Source organism: Sycon ciliatum, chromosome 10, assembly GCF_964019385.1.
Source record: "Sycon ciliatum chromosome 10, ocSycCili1.1, whole genome shotgun sequence".
Lineage (NCBI taxonomy): Eukaryota > Metazoa > Porifera > Calcarea > Leucosolenida > Sycettidae > Sycon > Sycon ciliatum.
This window is the reverse complement of record NC_088652.1, coordinates 6476140-6499409: the sequence shown is the minus strand read 5'-3', so window position 1 is coordinate 6499409 and position 23270 is coordinate 6476140. Positions and strand designations below refer to the sequence as shown.

Sequence of the window (23270 nt, the reverse complement as noted above, 5' to 3'; positions counted from 1 at the left end):
ACAAAGGACCCAGAATGGAACCTTGGGGCACTCCAGACGTTACAGGGAGGGGATCAGACAAGAAATAGAACAAGCGAACAGCCTGAGAACGAGCAGACAGATACGAGGATATCCAACGCAAGGCAGCATCCTCCACCCGGAAGGTGACCTTCAACTTGGCAAGTAAGCCACGATGCCAAACGGTGTCGAATGCCTTAGCCAAGTCGAAAAACACCATTCCCACGTGCTCCCCACAGTTCCTCTTTGTCGCTATGTCTTGGACAAGTCGAGTCACCTGGTATTGAGTTGAGTCACCACGGCAGAATCCCGACTGAGCTGGTGAGAGAGCCGGAGCGATGTGCAGGTAGAGGGAATCGAATACAATACGCTCACAAAGTTTGGAAACTGTGCGCAATTTCATTCCATTTACTCTTTAAACCACAATTCCCAAAAACGACGACCGGGGATATACCTGAATATATTTGAAAGAGAAATAGGGCATTGGATAATGTTCGGTGTTAGCGAATGGTAGGTTCCCGAATGTAACGAGGTGGCAATTTAATACACCATTTCACTCGCACCTGAAAGCAAAGCGTCACTGTACTTGCGTCTAAACTAATGATGCTTGTAAGATCAGAGCGCTCTTATATGTTCATGAATGCAAACCCTTAGTAGTGTAGTATCCCTGCCCGACCAATACGGAAGTAGTACGGAACTAATATGGAGCTCTGCCTGATGTATAGTTAGTCTATCTCCGTATATAAGCGTACGGCGTCTGCTGCATAAAAGCTGCTGCGCATTTTTTTTTTAATGTTTATTTGAATTCGGATAGCTCAACAGTACAGAAGTACAACTACAAAGAGTACCGAATAGAAGAGCCGATTTACTTGAAAAGGACAGAAAGCCAGACATAGATCTATAGCGATTGATACTCATGTTATGAGTTGTAGAGCCGCGAGTAGTTCGGGTAGACGTACAGATGGGAAAGAGGGACTGCAAGCAAACAGCCGGCTTAATACAGTAACAGTGGAAAATGAATACAAGGAACAAAAATACTGATCGATATTGGAAAGAGGAAACATTGAGGTGGTGAAGAAGTGGCGTGATATTAGCTTGGGGTGATGCGCCACAAGCAACTCGTACAGCGCGCCGGTGGAGTGAGGCTAGCTTGTTTCTATTTTTAGCGGATATAAACGAAAGGTATACAGGGAGAGCATATTCTAGATCAGGCTGAATAACACCGACAACGAAAGTACGGCGGGCAAACAGGTTCATCTGGCGGAAAGATCGACGCAGTACACCGATCTTCCGTGAGGCTTTCCGGACGACATTGTTAATGTGTTGGTCAAAAGACAGCTTATTGTCAACAACGACTCCTAAGCATCTGGTGCTTTCCACTTCCCCTAGCGTAACATTTGACAAGGTGATTTGCAGTTGTTGCCTTTGTTGTTGTTGCTGACTCCCTGTGGCACGTTTGGGATGGATTTGCATGACAACGGTTTTGTCGGTATTTATCTGCATACCAATGGAGCCAAGGTGGTTGTTTAGTATCTCCAGTGCCGATGACAACTTGGCTTCGGAACGCGCCTTCGACGGATCACTAGAGTAGACTGTCTTGTCATCTGCGAACATCAGTAATTTTGAACCCGCTGTCTCCGCAAGCCGGGGAAGGTCCCTCAGGTAGACATTAAAGAGGGTAGGGCCTAAAATACTTCCCTGAGGAACTCCTCGAGACACTGCAAGACTTGAGGACTGGCTGGCTGGCGTGACGACACGCTGAGATCTCCCGGCGAGGTACGACGCAAACCAACGCAGGGCACTTGCATTTCTGTTAAGATGAGATTTTGATAATAACGAGCTATTCAACCTCCAGGTGTGCACCGGAGAGAAAGTCAGTTATTTTGCCGTTTCTTCTTTCACTAATAATTATATCTCAGGTGTGTACCTGAAAGAAGTAGAATAAAAGTAATTTTTGTTGATTTCACCGCGCCTACCACTCGGTTACCCATTACATTGGTGGCAGCGGTGGGATTCGAACCCACGCCCCCGGAGAGACTGGAGCCTCAATCCTCGGCTACCCATTACAGAAGACAAGACTGCTCGACACTTAAATCATGCTTATATTCATGTACAAACAAGGCCAATCTAGGCTGCTCCAGGTGGAGAACTCAACGCACGACAGAGGCGAAAGGCTGTGCAAATGTAACTTTACATTTCACGCATTTCAGCAATCATCAGATAGCAGCATTTACAATCGAATCCTCGACGAGCAGGTCTAGCTACTTTGTGCTAGTGTTGAATAAAGTCTGTATGTGTGAAGTGTAGATGTGTCTATGGGAAAGTGCAGTGGAATTATTTATGACAGTTAACGAATAAAGATGAGAATAGAGGCGATAACAGGGCAGTGGCACTGAGTAATCGATGGCGATTGCGACAGTAACGCAATGACATACTGTATCAGGCGTGAAGAGGGAGAGAGAAAGCACGGTGACGCCAAACCTGGTACAGGTGGCGCCATGTTGAAAAAGCAATAATGTGAATGATGGTGAATATTTTAGACAGGTCAAACTTGTTTTCGTGTCTACAATTCGAGACCGGATCCGATCTTGTGTTGGTATTGACCATTTTTGTCTGCATCCAGTGTCGCCGAATTGTTAGCCGGATGTAGAGCACGATGGTTTTCTAGTGTGCTCCAGACGCAGTTGTGAGTCGGTCAAGTGTCTAGTCAGTCAACAGGAAGCAGTAGCTCCTACGTTCAGTGCAGACAATTTCTTCACTTAACTCCGCCGATGTTGCAGCATCTTTCGTACCATAATATCCATGTTCATAGGAAGTGACAAACACAGGACAAGAACGTCCCTGACAAACGATGTAGCTGCCGAAAAAAAGCACCAGCTCACTGAACGGGACCTCCAAAGACGATGCATCGTGTACAAGGCAAAAGCACACAGGAACTGAGAGCGGCGACACGGGTACCTCGGCTTTGCGGAAACACCCTTTAAGCAGAGATACAACAACCATGCGACCGAGACAAGGCATGAAAGAATGGAAGAAAGCACGAAACTATCCAGGAGCATATGAAAGCTCGAGCAAAAGAACACTCCACGGTCTGTCAAATGGGCTGTCGTCCCCCATCATTAATGTCCGGGGCTACTTGAACGCTGTTCACTATGCTGAGAAGTTGGAGACACTAGAAGCAGACACGGTGAACATCGACAAAAAGTCGAAGTTGGTATCGAAATGCAGACACGAGCACAAGTGTTACCTGTCCAAACTCTATGACTCAGTTACACGAGTTGTGTGTGTCAACATGGTGCCACCTGTACCCGGTTTGGCGCCGCTGTGCTTTCCCTCTCTCTAACTCTCGCTCTCATTCTCGGTCTCTCACACTCGCTCTCTCGCTCTCTCGTCACCCCTTCTATGTTCTTCCACTACTGTCGTTCGTGCCCTCGATGACTCGGTAGCTCTGCCGTGCTTTCGTCTTTATTCTAATTTACATCCGTTGCCTCTCACCAACAACTCAATAGCACTGTCCCATTGCCACATCTACACACACACTAACTTTCAAACTAGCACCAAATATCCACGCCTGCTCGAATAGCATTCCATAGTAAATCCTGCTGTCTGATGATTGCTGAAATGCGTGAAACTAAAGGTTACAGCTACACAACCTTTCACCTCTGTTGTGTGTATATGTATGTGTACATTTTCCAAAAAAAAAAAATGGTTATGAAGTGATTACACGGTTATGTGGATGCGTCAGGCCCAGAATGGTTCGTTGTGGTGACTATAACCGTCATCAGAGAGGTTTCGCGAGGCTGTTCGCGTCCGTGACGCGTGCATTTACTCTCATTTAAACCACAATTCCCAAAAACGAAGACCGGGGATATACCTGAATATATTTGAAAGAGAAATAGGGCATTGGATAATATTCGGTGTTAGCGAATGGTAGGTTCCCGAATGTAACGAGGTGGCAATTTAATACACCATTTCACTCGCACCTGAAAGCAAAGCTTCACTGTACTTGCGTCTAAACTAATGATGCTTGTAAGATCAGAGCGCTCTTATATGTTCATGAATGCAAACCCTTAGTAGACAAGACTGCTCGACACTTAACTCATGCTTATATTCATGTACAAACAAGGCCAATCTAGGCTGCTCCAGGTGGAGAACTCATCGCACGACAGAGGCGAAAGGCTGTGCAGATGTAACTTTACATTTCACGCATTTCAGCAATCATCAGATAGCAGCATTTACAATCGAATCCTCGACGAGCAGGTCTAGCTATTTTGTGCTAGTGTGGAATAAAGTCTGTATGTGTGAAGTGTAGATGTGTCTATGGGAAAGTGCAGTGGAATTATTTATGACGGTTAACGAATAAAGATGAGAATAGAGGCGATAACAGGGCAGTGCCACTGAGGAATCGATGGCGATTGCGACAGTAACGCAATGATATACTGTATCAGGCGTGAAGAGGGAGAGAGAAAGCACCGTGACGCCAAACCTGGTATCCTGGGATTCGAACCCGCACCATCGCCCTAATGCATTCCCCCATACACTTCGCATTCATACCCATTCTTCAAAGTTGCTTCCCGTTACGATCTGGCGTTTGAAAGCCCTATTTGAATGGAAACTAACATTTCAATCTAGAGTGCGGATGCAAGTTTTTGCGCTCCGCGGTCGAGTTTGTTTCACCGGTGTAGCTGCCTTCGGCAGGACCGCACCTACACTGATTTGTTCTAGTGTTGATGTATGACTCAATAATATGGCGACTAACGAATAAATGGACTTAGCTCTGCTCACATACGAGGAGCTGCTCACATTTGCCCGAGCTACAGGACTGACCAACCCGGAGACAATGGGCCGGCAAGACTTGGTTGTTGCCCTTCGCAAGGAAGGACTAGGAATACGGAAGTCACCAGACCAAATGGTAAGCGACCTGCTCTCCACTTTCCAGCTGCTTAACGAGACTATAAAAGGGATGGCTGCAGAAATAGAATGTCTTCGAACGAGCAAGACAGACGCCATTGTCTCCTTGCAAGTAGAAGTTGCTCAACTGAAGGGAGTAGTAGAGAGAATGCAGTCCACAAATCCCGTACCCGTAGCGTGCCCAGCTTGAACTGACCAAGAGAAATTTAGAAAAGCGATCCTGTCAGCTTTTCTATTATTGTGTGCACATGGCAGAAAAAACGACATCGCTATGCTACGTAAGTTTCTACGTAAGGTGCTCGGTATTTCACTTAGGCTACGTAAGTTTCTACGTAAGGTGCTCTGTACGGTATTAGATCTACCAACGCGTGGTTTTCGCGTGCTGTGCACGTGCACGGCAGACATTGTGTTGCAGTGCAGTTCGTTTTCGGATATGGATGTGCATGCGCGAGGAACTTCCTTCTTTGGAACTGCTTCTTGCATGAGCTGTTTCGGATGTTTCGTGTCCTGGCTTATTTCGCTTCGGCTCTGCTGAGACCTCCTTTTACGGAATATTACTCAATGACAGGTGAGTTGAGCAGTTCCCTTTGATTCATTTGCTTGTGTTGACTCTTTCATTTACGAAAAGTGTGCTGATTTTAGGTGGAATACAATAAATAATGGAAAAGCTGGCAGGATCTCTTTTCTAAATTTAGCATTCCTGCTGTCGAGGCCTCCTTTTACGGAATACTCAATGACAGGTGATCTCTGAGTTGACCAGTTACCTTCGATTCATTTGCTTATGCTCACCCTTTCATTTACAGAAACGTGTGCTCATTTTATTCGGATTTAGATCCATTCGTACCTCTTTGCCCTTGCCAACAGTGTGCGAAGAACGAGTTCACCTTCTTGACGGTAAGGCTTATGTTGCTGCTGAGGCTTAGATGTGTTGTCGAAATACTCATGTTCATTGTACATTGGTACGTTACAAGTAAGGCACTGGTCATGATTGCTTCCGGCATTCCGTGCTCCGATCATAGGGTAGAATCTGAATTTTGCAGTGGCATAGCATCGTTGGCAGTTCCCAATCTGGAGGGAAAGCATTGCCCGATTATGCAAAATAAATTCGCATATCAGGGAAAATCTCCAATATGAAGAGGTTCATGCATTCAGTGGCTTGCTTGCTTCATACGAAACAAGCCAATGGGTGCAGTCTGTCTCGTGAAAATCTCGCACGATTGGTTTTGTTTACTCGAGTCTGGGCTGTTTGATTTGTGAGTAGCGCCGAGATTTCACTGCCCCAAATAAAGTTGCGTGCCGGCAGAGCAAGCATTACGATCTGCAATCTGTTTGTAGTACCTGCAAGAATGTGCTGTACATATGCCGTATTTTCTCTGTTGTTGTCAGTTGCCGTCATGTTGCTAAAGAAAGGTTCAGTGACTCATTTGTTTCATACAAGACGAGTCAATGGTTTGGTCTGGCTTAGAATCTTTCGCTGTAGAAGAAATCTGTTCGTGTCTCTATTGGAGAAATAATTGTATTCACTGGTTAGGCCACACTTTGTTTTTTCTATGTTTCTCGTCATCGCCCGCGTAGGTTTTCAGAAATTTCGGAAGAAAAAAAAAGTTCATACTACGTACATGTATGTACGCTGCACATGCAGCAGCAGCTAGATGCGTCAATCAATAATCGTAAACGTTTGCAACACAGCAGCAAAGGAGCGCTCCTCGTCCGTTCTCTGCGATGAAGGCTGTCATGACGAAGCTTTCAGTCGTTCACTGCCTGAGCCTCGTGGGTCCCAGGAATACCGTAAGTCGGACGAGTTCCGTTGCAACTGGCGTCTGTGGAACGATGTCGTAGGCAGAAAATCCAAGCAATAGACGCATGGCAAGGAAAATATGAGCAGCATGGAGACAAGAGTTTGATAAGCAGACACAAGAACGTTGAAGTAACAAAACCAAAAATTAATGACGAGTGGGAAACGTTTGTTGATGCGATAGCAGATAAATTTATGTTCTCTTCGCCATCTCGTAATCAAACTTTATGCTCTCATTGTTGAAGTATTAGTTTGCCTGATATTCGTGGGCTGATGTGATAATGTAGTGCAATCATGTATGGGACTACATGTACATGATTGTACAATGTAGTCCTGCATACATGGTACATGTATACGCAGTGTCTTGTATGAATCACGCATATACATGTACATGTACATGTACCGGTACATTGAAAATTGTATACAGTTTTCAGTAGAAATTGTTCTTGTTTTTTCCTTGGCTTTTGTTTTTTTTCCGCCCGCCCGCGTACCTTTTGTTAAAATTTGCCGACGAGAAACAGAGAAAAAACAAAGTGTGGCCTTATAGAATAGGGTTAAGACAAACTCACAGAACAAATACCATCGGTCCCTTGATATTCGTCCTAAACTGGATATCATTCATACTCACCAAAGACGTGTAACATTTTATTATTATCAAGAGTACATTCCCCCCCCCCCCCATAGAGTGTGCAACGCCTGATCCAGGGCCTGCATAGGGTCTTGGTCGAGCGTAATCGGATCTTTGCGTCATAATACCGTACACATCTGAGGGGAACCCGGGGAATCGTGGGTACTCTCAGATCAAAAACAATGGTGCCCTGCCTCGAGACCGGCCTTGCACTGGGGTGAAGTGTACGCATGACATCAGAAGATCCGATTCCGCTCGACCAAGACCCTATACAGAACTGGATCGGCGTTGCACACTCTGGGGGGTTATGTACTCTTGTTATTATAGAGTGCCTTGTTTATCTCTCAGTATCTCCAACCATATATCCTTGCCCCTTATATCCTCAGGATCAGTGTAGTTGTTGGCATGAGGTGTCGGACTCAACAATGTATTTGTTTACATTTTAATACATGTTTGTTGTTCTTACTTTACTGTGTTGTTTCAGACAATCGTGGACTTGTAACACTTTGAAGTCATTGAACTACTTCCAAAAGTTTTATTGACATCCACAGGATTACGATTTCTGAATTTTCAGTACAAAATGATGCCGGATGACCTTATCACGACAACCCATGACTACAATTACAAACAAAGAATCAACAGAAACATCTGCGGTACGCATCTGGTTACAATTCTCAAGTAAATGTGATTTAGGGTGTGGAAATTTAAATTTTCTGAAAGACAAGACAATTTCATGAAATTCTGCAACAGCAACATCCACAGAATGACCTGCGTATAATAATAAAAAGTATCACCGCCACTACCCATGTGATTCCCCTGCAGAATAACATGAATATTCAAGACTATAAATTGTATAATAGCTATAAAGAGAACAAATTCTGCTGTCATCGCCACACTACAACAAAGTCATGAAGGTTTACCAAAATCGATTTTCTTGTCACAATCATCAGTGGAAAGCCGTGACTGAAGAGTAACCATGCTGAATCAATGATTAATATACATTCAAGTACTTGAGGCTGTTTGTATTCGTTTGGATAAGCCTGATCTTTGTAAGCAGAAGAAACATGTAGTCGCGTTAAGATTGTTTTCGTAGGTGCACAGCATGATTGTTTGTCTCAATACACAGTTCTAGCGTTGTAATTAGTTCCTCACCCCTGTTGCACTTAGCTCTCACTTCACTTATATTGTCTCACCTTCCCTCATTCTATTTTAGCACTTTGTTTTGTTCTCGTAACACATTATTGAATGTATATTAATCATTGGTTCAGCATGGTTACTCTTCAGTCACGGCTTTCCACTGATGATTGTGACAAGAAAATCGATTTTGGTAAACCTTCATGAATTTGTTGTAGTGTGGCGATGACAGCAGAATTTGTTCTCTTTATAGCTATTATAAAATTGTTGTCTCCACGTCGATTATTTACTATAAATTGTAGTGCCATTTTCTGCAAGAAAAGGCTTGCACATCAATGCGTATAATACGGTACGAGTATTATACTGTACGAGTATTATACTCGTACAGGATTGAATTTGATATGATTATTATTATTATTATTATTATGAAATGACCCAAAGGCAATGTGCCTATCGAGGGGTTCATTTGATTGAAAGAACAGTAGATGTAGATGTATGCACAAAGAGAAGTAGGGATTGATGAGGAGAGAAATGGGGAAAATCAACTGCAAGGTGGCGGAATTCCGTTGATTGCATAAGCATAGTCAGCTGTAAATTTCCTGAGGGCAGCTTTGAACTTATAGAGCGAGGCTTCCGATGTTAGACTGGGGGGGGGGGGGTAAACAGTTCCATAGAATAGCAGTTCGGAACATGAAGAGAGACTTAGACAATGATTTAAATTTGGGAAGAATGATTTTATTTGGTCGTCGCTCACTATTCGTAATCTTGAAATGGAAATCAGCAAGGTAATCACGATGATGGAAAACATATCTGTGAAAAGTAGTGAGACTGATGATTTGACGACGATAGGCTAGTGACTCTAGGGAGCATTTAGAATTTAAGACAGATTTGGAAGAAGTGTAATCAAATGCAATTTATTTCTTTTTCAGTAGAGCTCTAGCAAACCTTGCCTGTAATTGATCAAGAGTGGTCATGGGTTTCTTATTAGATCCAAACGACCACACCTTACAGCTATATTCGATCACAGGTCTTACCAACCCTTTGTACAGTATGATCATTGCCGAAGGCGTAAGTTGCTGGGACATAATTGACAGTAGGTGCACTCGATATCTGAACTTCGAAGTTATTGAGGCGACATGTTTGCGGAAATCCAGGTTGTCGGTCAAGGTGATCCAAGATGTTGCAGTTCAGAAACCACCGTTAATGGCTCATTGTACATTTGGTATTGGATTCCTGCAGTAGGTGTATCATTGATAGCTCTATGGCACAGCACGGATGTCTTGCTTGCTGAGAATTCACCTCCATTGTTCCTGCCCCATGTTTGACATGCATCGAGATCAGACTGCATGTTCGCTCTACTGGCGAGGGTGTCTTCAGGTTTGTAAGCCAGTAGGAGGGTGACATCATCTGCAAATAGATATTGCGTGCAATGTTGCATAGCGTTGGGCAGGTCATTTATATAGAGTAAGAATAGGAGTGGTGAAAGGTGGGAACCTTGAGGCACTCCGCAGTTGATGCTCCGCTTCTTCGATTTAGTGCTATGTACCTTCACTTCAATTTGTCGATCCCCTAAGAAGCTCTTCAGCCATTTTACTGACGAAGCTGTAGCAATCTTACCGAATTTCTTTAGGAGTATAGAGTGGTCGACCCGGTCGAAAGCTTTCCTGAAATCTAGAGATATCAGGTCAAAATTAGTGCCATTATCAATATTTACAGCCATTGATTGGGTTAGCAAGATACGTTGGTCCGTTACAGACTTGTTGCGTACATATCCGAATTGACCTTTACAAATTACACCCTGGGTCATCAAGTATCGAAGTAGACGTTCCGAGAGAATCTTTTCCATTAGTTTCGCTATGCATGGGAGAAGGGATATAGGTCTGTAATTGGTAGGCTCTTTGGCGCAACCTCTATTCTTGTACACCGGTATTACAGTGGATGATTTCCAGGAGGACGGGAACACACCATCATCAAGGCTGTAGTTGAACAATACTGATAGTGATTGGGAAAGGATATCTGCGAATTGCTTTAGTATACGGTTTGTCAGGTTGATGTCTGATGATGATTTATGTTGTTGCAGCCTCTTTGCTGCATCGAAGACTTCAACAGGGCGTATGTTTCCGAATCCAAATTTGTTTCCATCGACGTCGGCTTCATTGATTGTTATACTAGTTGCTACAGTATTCGGTGGCGTTGACTGAGTGGTGCATAGGCGGGCAAAGAAGGTACACAGCGTTTCGGCCTTCGCTTGATCTGTTTTGTGAATTTCATTGCCGTTCTGCAGGTCTGGAATTGCCTTTTTATTTGTTTGGTCAATATTGCATATTGCTTTGGCACGTTTCCACCACGTATAGCCACCCTTTCTTTCCTTGCCAAGCATTGTGTATCCGAGCGTTAATGCTCTTAATGACCGGTGGTACAGGTTGCGCGAGAGTTTGTATGCAGCTGGTAAGGAATCGTTGAGTGGCTCCTTTCGGTGGAGCACATAGAGGCGGTTAGTTCGCTGATGTTGCGTCTTAATTTTTTTTGTGAACCATGGTTGGTTCGACTGGGTGTTTTTCCGGCGTGTGATGGTCGTTGCTGCCTGAATTGCCTGGTCCAGCAGTGCAGAGTAGGCCATGCATCTGAAACTGATGTGCACGTTGGTGCCCTGCATGCATTCGGTCAATGGTAGTGTGCTCAGTTTCTGCCTGAGGAGGTGCATGTCAACCTTTCTGGAGACTGCAGCTGCGTTGACAGTACTTCTAGAGTGGCGTTTCTCTGGTGGAGAATATGCGCAAAATAGAGGACAGTGGTCTGCAATGGGCATGGATGTGTAACATGAAGTGACAAGATGGGGCATATTAGTACAAATCAGGTCTAGGGACGGATTAGAATCTTTAGTTGGCCTCGTTCCATGGTTCTTGGAGACCATAGTGAAGCCATAGTCGTCAAAGGCGGACTGCATGTGTATACCCGCAGTGTTCGTAGGGTCTGCGTTGTTCCACTCATTGTTCTTGGAGTTAAAGTCTCCCACGACAATTACTGGACGGTTGTCAACGAGGGGGTGAAGAGGACTGAATGAGTTACAGAATGCAAGACTATCGTGTCTTGGAGGACGGTACATACAGGATATGGTTGTAGCTCCTGTTTCGACAGTTATCATCTCTGAATTGTTGCACTCTAGATCCCGGCGGCGCATAGCACAAAGGGCGGACGATGAGAAGACTGCTACCCCACCACCACCCAAGTCGCTCCATGTAGTGCTGCACTGGGACCGGTCACGACGGAACAGGTCGTAAGCCGGTATCTTAATGATCTCGTCTGGGATACACGAATTTAGCCACGTTTCCGTTATACACAAAATGTCTACTTTATGGTGGTCAAGGAGGTCTGTAATATCAGCCAGTTTATGTTTCATACTACGACAGTTCAGGGTACATATCCGAATGCAAGAATTATTGTTATTGTTGTGGGGGGATGCGTTTACTGGTGTGGTATCAGCTGGAGGTTGTTCTCTTACAAACGTTGAGTGGGGTTGGGCACGATAGGTGCGAGGCATGAAAACTGGTGCATGGGGATTGAGTGGGAACACGGTCGTGGCTGCTGTTGAGCGGGGTTGGGCACGATAGGTGCAAGGTATGAAGACTGGTGCATGGGGGTTGAGTGGGAACAAGGTCGTGGCTGCTGTTGAGCAGGGTTGGGCACGATAGATGCGAGGTAAGAAGACTGGAGCATGGGGATTGAGTGGGAACACGGTCGATAAGTTGGTGGCTGTGGGTCTATTTGCCTCGCTGAAGTCCCATGGCCGAACCTGAATGGGCGCTGGCCAAAATCCATCTGCCTCGATGGCTGCACATTGGTCTTCACGGACTCTAAGCCTTGCAGCTTTTGTGCCTACATGCTTGCGAGAAGGAAAGGTGCGGCAAGCTGTGGGTGTGATGCCATTCTGGACACAGTGGGACGTTATGGAGTCTGCGTCGCAACTGTCATCAATATTGCCAACAAAGTATACTTTCCGCAGGGAGCCAAGAGAACCTCTCAGTTTGCGGCTGGTAACTGTAGTCCATTGTTCGTCGTGTTGCTGGTGTTGGTGGTGTTGGTGGTGCTGTTGTTGCTGCTGCTGCTGCTTCTGGCGCTGTTGTTGTTGTTGTTGTTGTTGTCGCTGTTGGGGTCGTTGGTGCTGGTTAGTTTGCTGGCGGTGCTCCTGTGGTAGAGGTGGCTGCGCAGTGACCGATGGCTTGGAGGAGGGCCGAAGTGCTCCGTTGTCACTGGAGCTATTGAGCACTGATGCCCATACGCGCTGCTGGGTCGTGGTATCCATGTGGTTGGCTTGCTGCATTTGCAGCCCATGTTCACCCGGCTTGGATACGGTATCGCCCGCCTTTTTGAATGGGGTGGGTGCAGTGTGTTGTACATGCTCTACTGACTTGAGGCGCCCTTGGTTGGCTTGCTGCATTTGCAGCCCACGTGCACCCGGCTTGGATACGGTATCGCCAGCCTTTTTGAGTGGGGTCGGTTCAGTGTACATGTGTTGCATATGCTCTACTGACTTGAGGCGCGCTTCCTGTTCCTTACACTTGTCCTCCAGCGCAGATATACGGGAATCTGATTTCACCGTACTAATAGGCGTATGCGTGTGTGCAACGGCATGTTCACAGCTCAAAAAATGCAACCGCACTCTACGATGTACAAAACGTGCTGATGCACATGTGGAGGCGCTAGGCCATCATTTAGGGCATTCTATGCATTGGTGACGTAATCATTATAATAATATCCTTAGCTAAAAAACAAAAGAAATTATAGCAATAAAAACTGCTTTATGGCAGTTTTCTAAAAAAAGTTATTGTGATTTATACTGATCTAGTCCATGGACCCCGTCTAAAAAGTAAGAAATTAACGAAATGTGATGGCCGAAAATTAAAATTTCACACAAAACCTCACAATAATCACAACAGTTTTATAATACTGCTTTCAACACTTGTTTAGTCTGACACTTCACGGGTGACTTGTACTGCGCCAACATGCATGAATAGGAAAGAGGACCACGAAGGGAAAAGGTCTTCTCGCTTTTCATCCTGTGTGTGATTATTGTGAGGTTTTGTGTGAAATTTTAATTTTCGGCTATCACATTTCGTTAATTTCTTACTTTTTAGACGGGGTCCATGGACTAGATCAGTATAAATCACAATAACTTTTTTTAGATAACTGCCATAAAGCAGTTTTTATTGCTATATTATACAGTAGCACTGCAAGGAAAGCTGCCTCGACCTCACCAACAGGCACACACACCAGCACGGACGGTAGTACACGTACTACTACAAGAAGTAGTACCCCAACGGCCAGACCTGACCTGCCCGCCAAACCTCAAACGCAAGATACAAGCACAAGCGACAATGGGTGGCAAAACCCACACCGCCGCCGCCCTGCACAAGCCGACACCAACACTACCAGTAGCCCACTGAAACGCACTATCACAAGCCAGTTCACAAAAGAGCCAGCCCGCACCAAACGCACTGACCTTCAGGGCGTGGAGCGGGTGAAGCGCACGGCTTTCTACCTTGGCAATGTAGACCTTGGATGCGATGCTGCCTCAAGTGAACAATGTTGTAAAAAGAAAGATGTCGAAGTTTTTCACTCCTCAATCTCAGAATCACGGTACTTTGGTACAGCTTATGCCCACCTGGTTGTGGGAGAGAACTGTGTAGACAAGATCCAAGGGCCTGGTTTCTGGCCTGACAAAATTAGTATCCGGAAATGGAGGTTCCACACTGACCAGGCTGAATCTGAACAATGAGTAAACCAACACCTCAACTTGACCCTAACACAACACCCTTCTATCCTTCAACGCCCCTAGCCTCCTTTTCCGTAGCCTGTATCAATGCACGTTCCCTTAGAAACAAATCTGCTGAGCTATCCGATTTTCTCACGACCAGCTGTCCCCTTGTTGTTTGCATAACTGAAACCTGGTTGTGTCCACAAATTTCCCTCTCCTTCCCAGGCTATGAATATTTTCGAAGGGATCGACCCACCTCCGAGAATAAAATTAACACCAACGACTTCCTGGCTTATGGCGGTGTTGCTATCTTAGTAAAATCAAGTGCATTAATTTTGGTCCTATTGCCCACCGTACAGACCTACATCTTCCGCAATTCGAAGCTACCTGGGTAGAGATATCGCCATCCACTGGAACCTCTGCTCGCCCCACGCACCAGCAGCCCATCCAAATTGCGGCTGTCTACCGCCCACCGTCCCCCGACCCGTCGGTGATAGATAACTTTTACGCCTCATTTCAAAGCTGCTTGACTAAAATGAGGACCCCTGGCTCGCCAGTCCTCATCATGGGAGATTTCAATGCTAAATGTTCCACCTGGTATGGATCAACAACAGACACTCTGGGCCACCACTTTTCATGTCTTCTTGACATGTTTTCCTTGCAGCAACACGTCACATTCTCGACCCACCGCTCCCACAAAGGCAATGAGGCTGCTCTGGACCTGATGATCACTGACACTGCAGCCAGCATCTGCGATCCGCGCCCCTCAGCCCCTCTCGGTCAGTCGGACCACTCAATTGTTCTGGGCCGTTTGTGCATCCCGACATGAACCGCATCACCACCTGCACCCAACACTACACTGCCCTCCCATTCCTTCCAGATACCTGACTTCAGTCAGTTTGACATCTCCTCCATTCTTCCCACTCACCTAGTTGCTCTAAATGAATCCATTGCTAATGTGAACTGGCATGCTGCTCTCCAGTTGAAGCTTGGAGATCCAAACCGTACTGCTCCAGCATTTTGTGACATCCATCATGGTCTATGCTCCGCTTTCCTACCCACCCGGTCGCGCTCTTCAGCCCCTAGACAACGTACACCAAGTCCCCGTGGCTGACACGTGCTGTTAAAGCTCAGCTGAAGAGGAAGCGAGACTCGTACAGCTTGTATCGCAAGTATCCTACCACTAGCAATCACGAGCATTACAAGTGCGAACGTAACAGAGCACGAATCCTGTCTAAAGAGGCTCACCGCCAGAATGTGTCCTCCATTAGCACTAACCCCTCATCCATTATTGCATCCACCCCTAGTTTGTGCAAGTTTGTTAAGCAGCTTCGTTCGCCGACGCCTGTTGGAAACCCTATCATCACTGAACTCCATGAAAATAACACAGTACACAACGACCCTACCCAGATTGCCAATGCTCTGAATCGCCAATTCATCAGCTTTGGAACACCGGATGATCCTGCACGGTCTCTTCCTGGTATTCCATACCACGGGCTCCCAGCGCTACCCTCTTTTAGCACTACTCCCACCGCCATTGCCCAACACATCAGTCGCCTAAAGCCCAAGAAGGCGGCAGGTGCAGATGGCATATCCAATGAACTCCTAAAAGCCCTGTATCCTAGTTTAGCTATCCCTCTCAGCCTAGTTTTCAACCAGTCCTTCGCCACCGGAATCTTCCCTCATGTCTGGAAGGCAGCTGTGGTTGTGCCTATTTACAAGAATAAAGGCAGTAAACTGTCTGCATCCAATTACCGCCCGATTTCACTCCTTTCCACCATTTCAAAGCTCTGTGAACGTGTGGCATTTGGCCACTTATACCAACATTTGAACCCGGTCCTTGACCCGTCACAGTCTGGATTTCGGCGAGGCGATTCGACCGCCTGGCAGTTGCTGAGGCTTGTGAAGAAGCTATATGAATGCAAGGATCAGACGCAATTTAGTCTTCTATGTTTTTTCGACCTGAGCAAAGCATTTGACACTGTCTGGACAAGGGGTCTCCTCCATAAGTTAGCAGCGTTTGGCGTAGCCGGGACGTGTCTGCAGTGGCTCACCAGCTATCTCACTGAACGTCGACAGAGTGTCCGCATTGGACATGCCCTGTCCGCCCCTCTAACAGTCCACTCTGGAGTGCCCCAGGGCTCTATCTTGGGGCCTCTATTGTTCATCGTATACGTTAATGATTTGGCAGGTTTGGATCATAACTCACTCTACGCGGACGATACAGCGCTCCATATAACCGAGCCAGGCTTATTACAAGCCTGCGACTCGCTACAGTATCACATTAATCAAGTTGTGCGCTGGATGTCGAAGTGGAAACTCCGCCACAATGTGTCGAAAACGGCAATCCTTTGTATCCCCCCACGACCCTCTAGTGACCTCACCCTCTTTACGACTCGGCTTTTTACTTTCCCTGATGATCCCATTGCTATCAACTTTGTTAAAAATCACAAACACCTTGGTATATTTCTTGATGAACACTTGTCGTGGGATTCGCACGTAACTTATATTGAAAAGCGAGTTTGCTCCGCGATAGGCTGCATTTCTCCTCACATCTCCCATCTACACCATGGTTGTCGAATACAAATTTATCACTCTTATGTTCTTCCTTTGTTTGATTACTGCTCTCTCGTTTGGTCCTCCGGTCTATCCTCCGCTCTTATGCATCGGTTAGAAGTCAACCACCGTAAATTACTTCGATTAATATTTCGCATGCCCCCTCTGACCTCCTCTCAGACGCTATACATATTGGCTTCCTCTTCCCCTCTCTCAGAAAACTTTCCCCACTCGGCATGCAAATTCATTCACCGTATTAAGCTTCAACTTGCTCCTCCTCATGCACTTGCGCATTTAAGCTGGTTCAATAATAGCTCGCGTACTAGATGGCCCAGAATCAGCGAAAACCAGGCTTAGGGTGAAATTTCTCAAAAATGACTTTTTCCCATTTTCAGCTTCTACTGGGCATGGGCGGTCAGGAAACAAAATATTACAGGTGTGGGTCGACTCATAGTGGTATTAAAAGTATCTCAAACACACCAGGGTATTGTGTTAAAAAATCCAAAAAATACACAAAATTGTTATCACAGGAAAGAAATGAAGAGAGATCCACCAGACTGAAGGAAGAGACATGGATGATTTTTGTTTAGGTGACATGACAAGGTAGGCATGTGCCATGATGTGGGGGCAGGCTTGTTGTGGCCCCTTGCAGGCCTTGGTGCTGCAGGCTGTAGTGGCCATGCACAGTTCTACATGAATTTTGTTTGCTTCTCATTCAGCACATTCTGGGGCTGAATACATGTACTGGCATGCTCTGGTCTGGCGCTACACACCACAAGGAAACCCGACTCCAGTTGAGATGGCACCTTTTGAAGGGTGAATCTAGTACAACTGTTCAGAATCAAGCAAGAACACAGCCTTTCAAACTGTTCCACCATTCATAGTAAGCGCGTAGTGTGCTGGCGTGCTGCAGCATCTGCTTGGTGCTGACCAACAAGTGAAATATCAGCACGCCGTACAATCCCTTGCAGCTAACTGTCCAGCGAGGAAAGTCTCGAGTGGGGCCTCTCGATCTGCTCGCTAATTCGCCTGGCACTCAGTAGCACTTCATCGCCAAGGACTTCAATTCAAAACAGTTTTCACACTGCGCTTCAAGCCTTTTTCCTCGCGAACTTGCTGCAAACGTATGAGCTCTGCTGCGCGTGTTCCCTTTGCGTGAGGCCCAGAAACAGCTAGTATCTCCGTACTTCGATTGGCTAGATCGATGTCGTCCAGGTTCTCCTCGCTATCGCCATCACGACTCTAACTGGAGACGATTTCTTCACTATTTTCCGCAAGCAGCAGCTAGCGCAGGAATTTCGCCATCCCTGAGTGCAGGAGATGGAATCCGTTCGATCAGCTCAAAAACTCTTCGCTGTGACCACTGGTGACTAGAGGAGTAGCAGGGAATATTCTACCGGAAGCCCTTTGACTTCCCTGACTGCTGAAACCCTTCCTGCCATGACTGCTACTTCTTCAAGCAAGCGAGATTCTCTTTTGTTCCACTTCACTGCACTCGATCGTCCACGCGACACAACCTTTTTACAAAACATCATTTTTCTCAAAAAAATGATTTTCACCCTAAGCCTGGTTTTCGCAGATTCTGGGCCAGATGTTCTCTCCATTTCCCACTTGCCAGATCATCGATCCTTTTAAAATCCCCTCTGTTCAAGTCCTATTCTCATTGGTATCGGCTTCCGCAGGAGGTAAGGTCTCGTGACACCTTCGCTGCATTTTGTTCCATTCTGCCCGCGCCTAAGTTGAATTGAATTGAATTCGTTGTTTTCCATTGCTAGCCTAATCTTCCTACTGTTCTCTCCAGGTTCCTATAGTACTCCTTTTGTTTTGTTTTGTTTTCTCTTTTTCTTCTCCTTCTTTTTCTCAGTTGTCCCCACCATGGCTGGTTAAAATCGCCCGCATCACATGCTTATTGGCACTATGTCATCGTGATTGTGGAATAATAATAATAATATTGCGGTCAGCTGAATGTTGCCAGCTGTGTTTGATGGTACGGTACAGTACGGGACAGATATGGGATAGCGCCAGGCATGACACAAACAGACAAACAAACAAACACACAAATAGCAAATTAAAGCTGTGTGGAGCTAACGCCAGACGTTACTGAAGTAACGTCTTCAGCATAAACACGGGAATAAAATACAGTGATGAAGTTGGTTGCTACAACGAGGAGCACACGCTTCTTGCCGAACTTGACACTTGACTGACTCACGACTGCCATCCGGAGCACACGAGCGTGTGCTCCTCGTTGGAGCAACCAACTTCATGACTATTACCGTCGAAGTCGCAACTTCTAAGTTCGTAAAATACAGTGAGTTGTACAAAACGACTTCCTGATTTTTCTTGCTCTGTGCTGAAGACCGACTACTAAGTATACGAAGCACGTCCGTTCTTCGGTCTGGGCATTTCTGCCTTAGACTATTTGCTCATACATTTAATTTTCCCATTTGCATCTTTCGTCGTAGAACCTGACTCACATTATGCCATGTTGATGCCACGATGGTATGCTTTGAAAGAAGAATCGTTTAGACAAGAATGTTATTGTTTTTTGCTGCTTTTGACGACGATAATTACTATAGTGGTAAAGACACATCTGGCGATATGGCTTTAAATACACGTCTGCCAACATATCCTTGCCAGGCTGGAAAGCTCTGGCACAGAGCTCTCCTTCTGACTCTAACCAACATCATATCGCTCTTGGTGCCTAGTCGATGCATGGTTTGAGGTATCAGACATGCCATGCTGGTATGTCAGGTAGCGCATGGCATAATAGATGACACAGCAACAGCGTTATTCGATTGGGACGTACGTTTCGTTCCCGCTGGACTCATCAGGCAATCGTCTTCTTGGATATCTTCAAATGGAGCTTGACTCCTTAGAAGGAATTTGAAGACAACACGGCAGTTGTACTTATGGTTGATTTAATATGGTGGTAAACACATACCTAGTCATATGGCAGTAAATACATGCCAGTTCACACCCGCTGTGGCACATAGCTCTCCTTCCTACGAGAGACGTGTTTAATGTGTTGTTTCCCGGCGTTGTGGAGAAGGAGGATTATGTCAGCGTTCCGGCAAAGAACGCATACTCCTTTCAGTTTGGACCACCATGTCTTGTCGCGAACTTAGCCGCAGGTAAGTCGGGCCCTAAAGTGCCGTTACATCTCCAGCCTGGATTGTTGAGGTGTAGAGATAACTAGGGTAAGAGAGTCGGCGGAGGATTGCTTCTTGATGCCATTGGCAAAACAGTGTCGCCATTTGATCCATTCTCTGTCCTTAATACGCATCATTTATGTGCAATCAGGAGAACACACACCACTTGGGATAAGAATAGCGGATTTCGAGAGATTGATGGATAATGAACTGTTCCATGCCTGCAGCGATGGTAATAGTAACTTTTAGGGAAGCCAACTCTGCATTGTGGGTGATACTGAAGGCCCAATGGACGGCCTTGAGGTGTGCTCCGAGTCAACCTCAGCCAGCACGCTCTTAACGCCACACAGTTAGCGTGGTGGTCTGTCCCCGGCTTGTTGAAATGGTCAGGAATTTATCTGATTGAGTTCCATGTTTGTAACGACCCAAAGGTTCAAGTATTTTCGTGCTGATGGATTTTGGAAAGTCGACAGAATGAGGTTTAGTCGGGTGGCACTTCAAGCGGGCTCTCGAAAATGTTTCGTTAGCTCGTGCGTGACACAAAGATCCTCAAGGCTATCCCCGAGAGGGTTTGATTTTTCGCTACCAAGCTAATATTAACAATGCACGTTGAAATCCCCCGCTAGAACTACGTTTGGGGACAGTTCTTTGGCCTGAGGTAGTGTTTCGCCACGTGAATTGATGAGACAGAGGTTGGTGGGGCTACAGGAGTAGGTGAGGTACACAGAACCGATCACCAAACTTGCAACACATAGCCAAAAGTGTTGTATGTTCCGCGGACTGGAGTTAGTCTAGATTATCAGAAGCAAAGGAGGACTTGATCAATACATCGATACCACCTACGTGCTCGTTTAGGTGTCTGACATATAAGAATCCTTGTCCAAGGATGTGAGATTCAAGGTTAGTTATTGCATCAGCAGAGAATACAGCTTCAATGATAATTTTTACATCTAAGTCGTGCTTGATGAGTGCATACCTCAGGACGTCCACTTGAAGGTGTCAACTGGAGCTGCCAAACAACCAAGCCCAATGGAGGAGACCAGCGTCGAACATTACAAAGTCGTCCATCAATCATCATTTTGTCGTGCAGTGCTAGTTGTCGGAAGTTGTAGCGTGATGCTATATTAAGATTAAACTTGTGGAAGGTTACACCTTTCTGTGTTAGAAGCGCTGTGTATTCCTAACATAGATCCAGGACTATGTGTATAGAAGGAGAGTGTGTTATCTTTGCAGATGCTTGGTGGCACACCTAGCTCAGGAAAGTGTGCCCAGTATTTCCTGATCTGTTGGCCATGTTTGTCTATAACTCGCAGGTTCCGTTTTTGGAGTTTAACACATTAATCATTTTTCAATTAGGTAAGAGTGTTTCCTTTTTTCTTTCTTTCCTTATTAAAAACTTTATGTAGTTACGTTTTTTCCAAATTACCAACATTCCCTGTACTATCTTGATGATTCGTGAGGGAAAACGTTGTATAGATGAAAGGAAATGCCTACTTGATAGTGTCGATTTGCGTCTCTGCATGCGAAGGTATAGATTGCGAAAATATCTGGGGTGAATAGTTTTGTTCTAATGTATGTAGTGCCACTCTCAAAACATCTGTTCCAATTTCCCCTGTCTGGTGACCACTGTCATGCCTGAAAATTCTCTTTGCACCTGATCTTGGCGCTTTTCCTGATATTTCTCTGGACATTGGTCTTTTTAGCACTCTAGTCGAGGTGCCTCCACCTTTTGTGGACATATACATGGAGTGGTTCCATTGGTTTATTGGATCATATCAATGTCTTGATAATCGCGTTTTTTTTAAATACAAACTGTCAATTCTGCAGATAACTGGTACGTTTGCTCACAGAGCCAAGAAGCATCGGGAAGCCTCGAAACACTTTACATTCCCACACCTAAGACATACAATGATGCGTCTGCTGAGTGTGCCCGGAGAGGTAGCATTCTGGCAAATATCCAGACTAGATATCATGGAGAGTGTGCAAGAGACCTGCTTGGACCCCGAAACGGTCAGTGCAACAGTTCTTCCAGTGATAACTGCACGACTTCCTCGTACTTCTGCAAAACCAATACATGCAATGTGTGGGTTGCTCTTCAACGAACATCTGGATCCAAAACCTGGACGTGGACGCTACCAGTTCCACTCGCTGCAAACAATGTTTCTTGGATTACTGCACCATTACAAGGAGGAGGTGGACAAAACGAATGCGGGTATTATTCTCCAGAGAAGGAGACCTTTGGATTCGAATCTTGCTCAATGAAGCTAAGTTCCTATTGCCAAAGATATACACCACACGGTAGGGATCTCATAGATAATATTTTAGACATCCATCTGGCTACTCCTATACTTACCAAAATAGCCCTGCTGTATTCACCTACATATGCAGTAAAGGGGCTAATAGCCACCGTTAATTTGCAAACAAAGTGTCATACGTCCCCAGACACAACGGACAACGGAAACTGGTAGTTGGGAAGACATTTACTAAAGACGAAGAGACGGAGACGAAACGAACTACAAGGACTACATTATGGGAAAGAGAGAGAGAGAGAGAGAGAGAGAAATGGAGCCAGGGCGGCAAGATAATTGGCCTGGGTAGCTAGTATGGCAAATATGGGCGGAAAGGTAGCTATCCAGACCAACGCAACAAAATATGACAAAAAATGAGACAACAGTTGAGCGCGAGGGTGAATGCTGGCCAGCTTTGAAACGATTGTAAGCACTTTAGTTGAAAGTCGAAAGCACATAGCCCAATCTATGTAGGCATGGGTGGTAAATGCTAGTAATCTGCCGCGATAATGCTAAAGGCGATGCTCATAATATGAGGATATAATGTCACTGAAAATGCTCACACTACTCCATAATGCCAGTTTGAAAGTTGGAAAAGTCGATTTAAGAAGGCCGTCTTAAATCATGGCCAAAGCGTACAAGAACAAAACTTAAGCAGCATGGAGCATATTGTCTGAAAAAATCCACTATGAATGTTGATTTGCAACGTCAAGTCTCCGGACGAAGGCGGGTGGGTTCAAATGCACGATTTTCGGAAGTGGACCTAGCCAGCTTCATGCATGACACCGTTGCCGACCGGCAATTATGCTTATAATTCCAATTTTGCATGCAAGATGGTGTTATAATGCCAGCATTATGCCACCTGGAAAAATGGACTGTATTGCCAGCCATAACGCTAGCATTACCCGCCCATGGCTAAATCCATGATCATTACCACTTCTACCATAATTATTACAAAGACCGTGATTGATGTACAATCCCGCTTTCAAAACTTTAGGCAGCCAATGACCACTTTGCGGTCATAATGCAGGCATTTATAGCCAGCTTCGGGAGCAGG

The 23270-nt window shown here is 45.6% G+C and overlaps 1 protein-coding gene across 2 annotated transcripts in view; it reads left to right on the top strand.

Annotated features, from left to right (window-relative positions):
- Window positions 1-23270, top strand: part of LOC135825878 (uncharacterized) — a 54080-nt gene that overhangs the window by 10400 nt on the left and 20410 nt on the right. For both annotated transcript variants that reach the window (XM_065338516.1, XM_065338515.1), the window contains exon 3: window positions 21753-22223. In XM_065338516.1, coding sequence (XP_065194588.1) covers window positions 21753-22223 — 471 coding nt within the window. The remainder of the gene's footprint in view (window positions 1-21752; window positions 22224-23270) is intronic.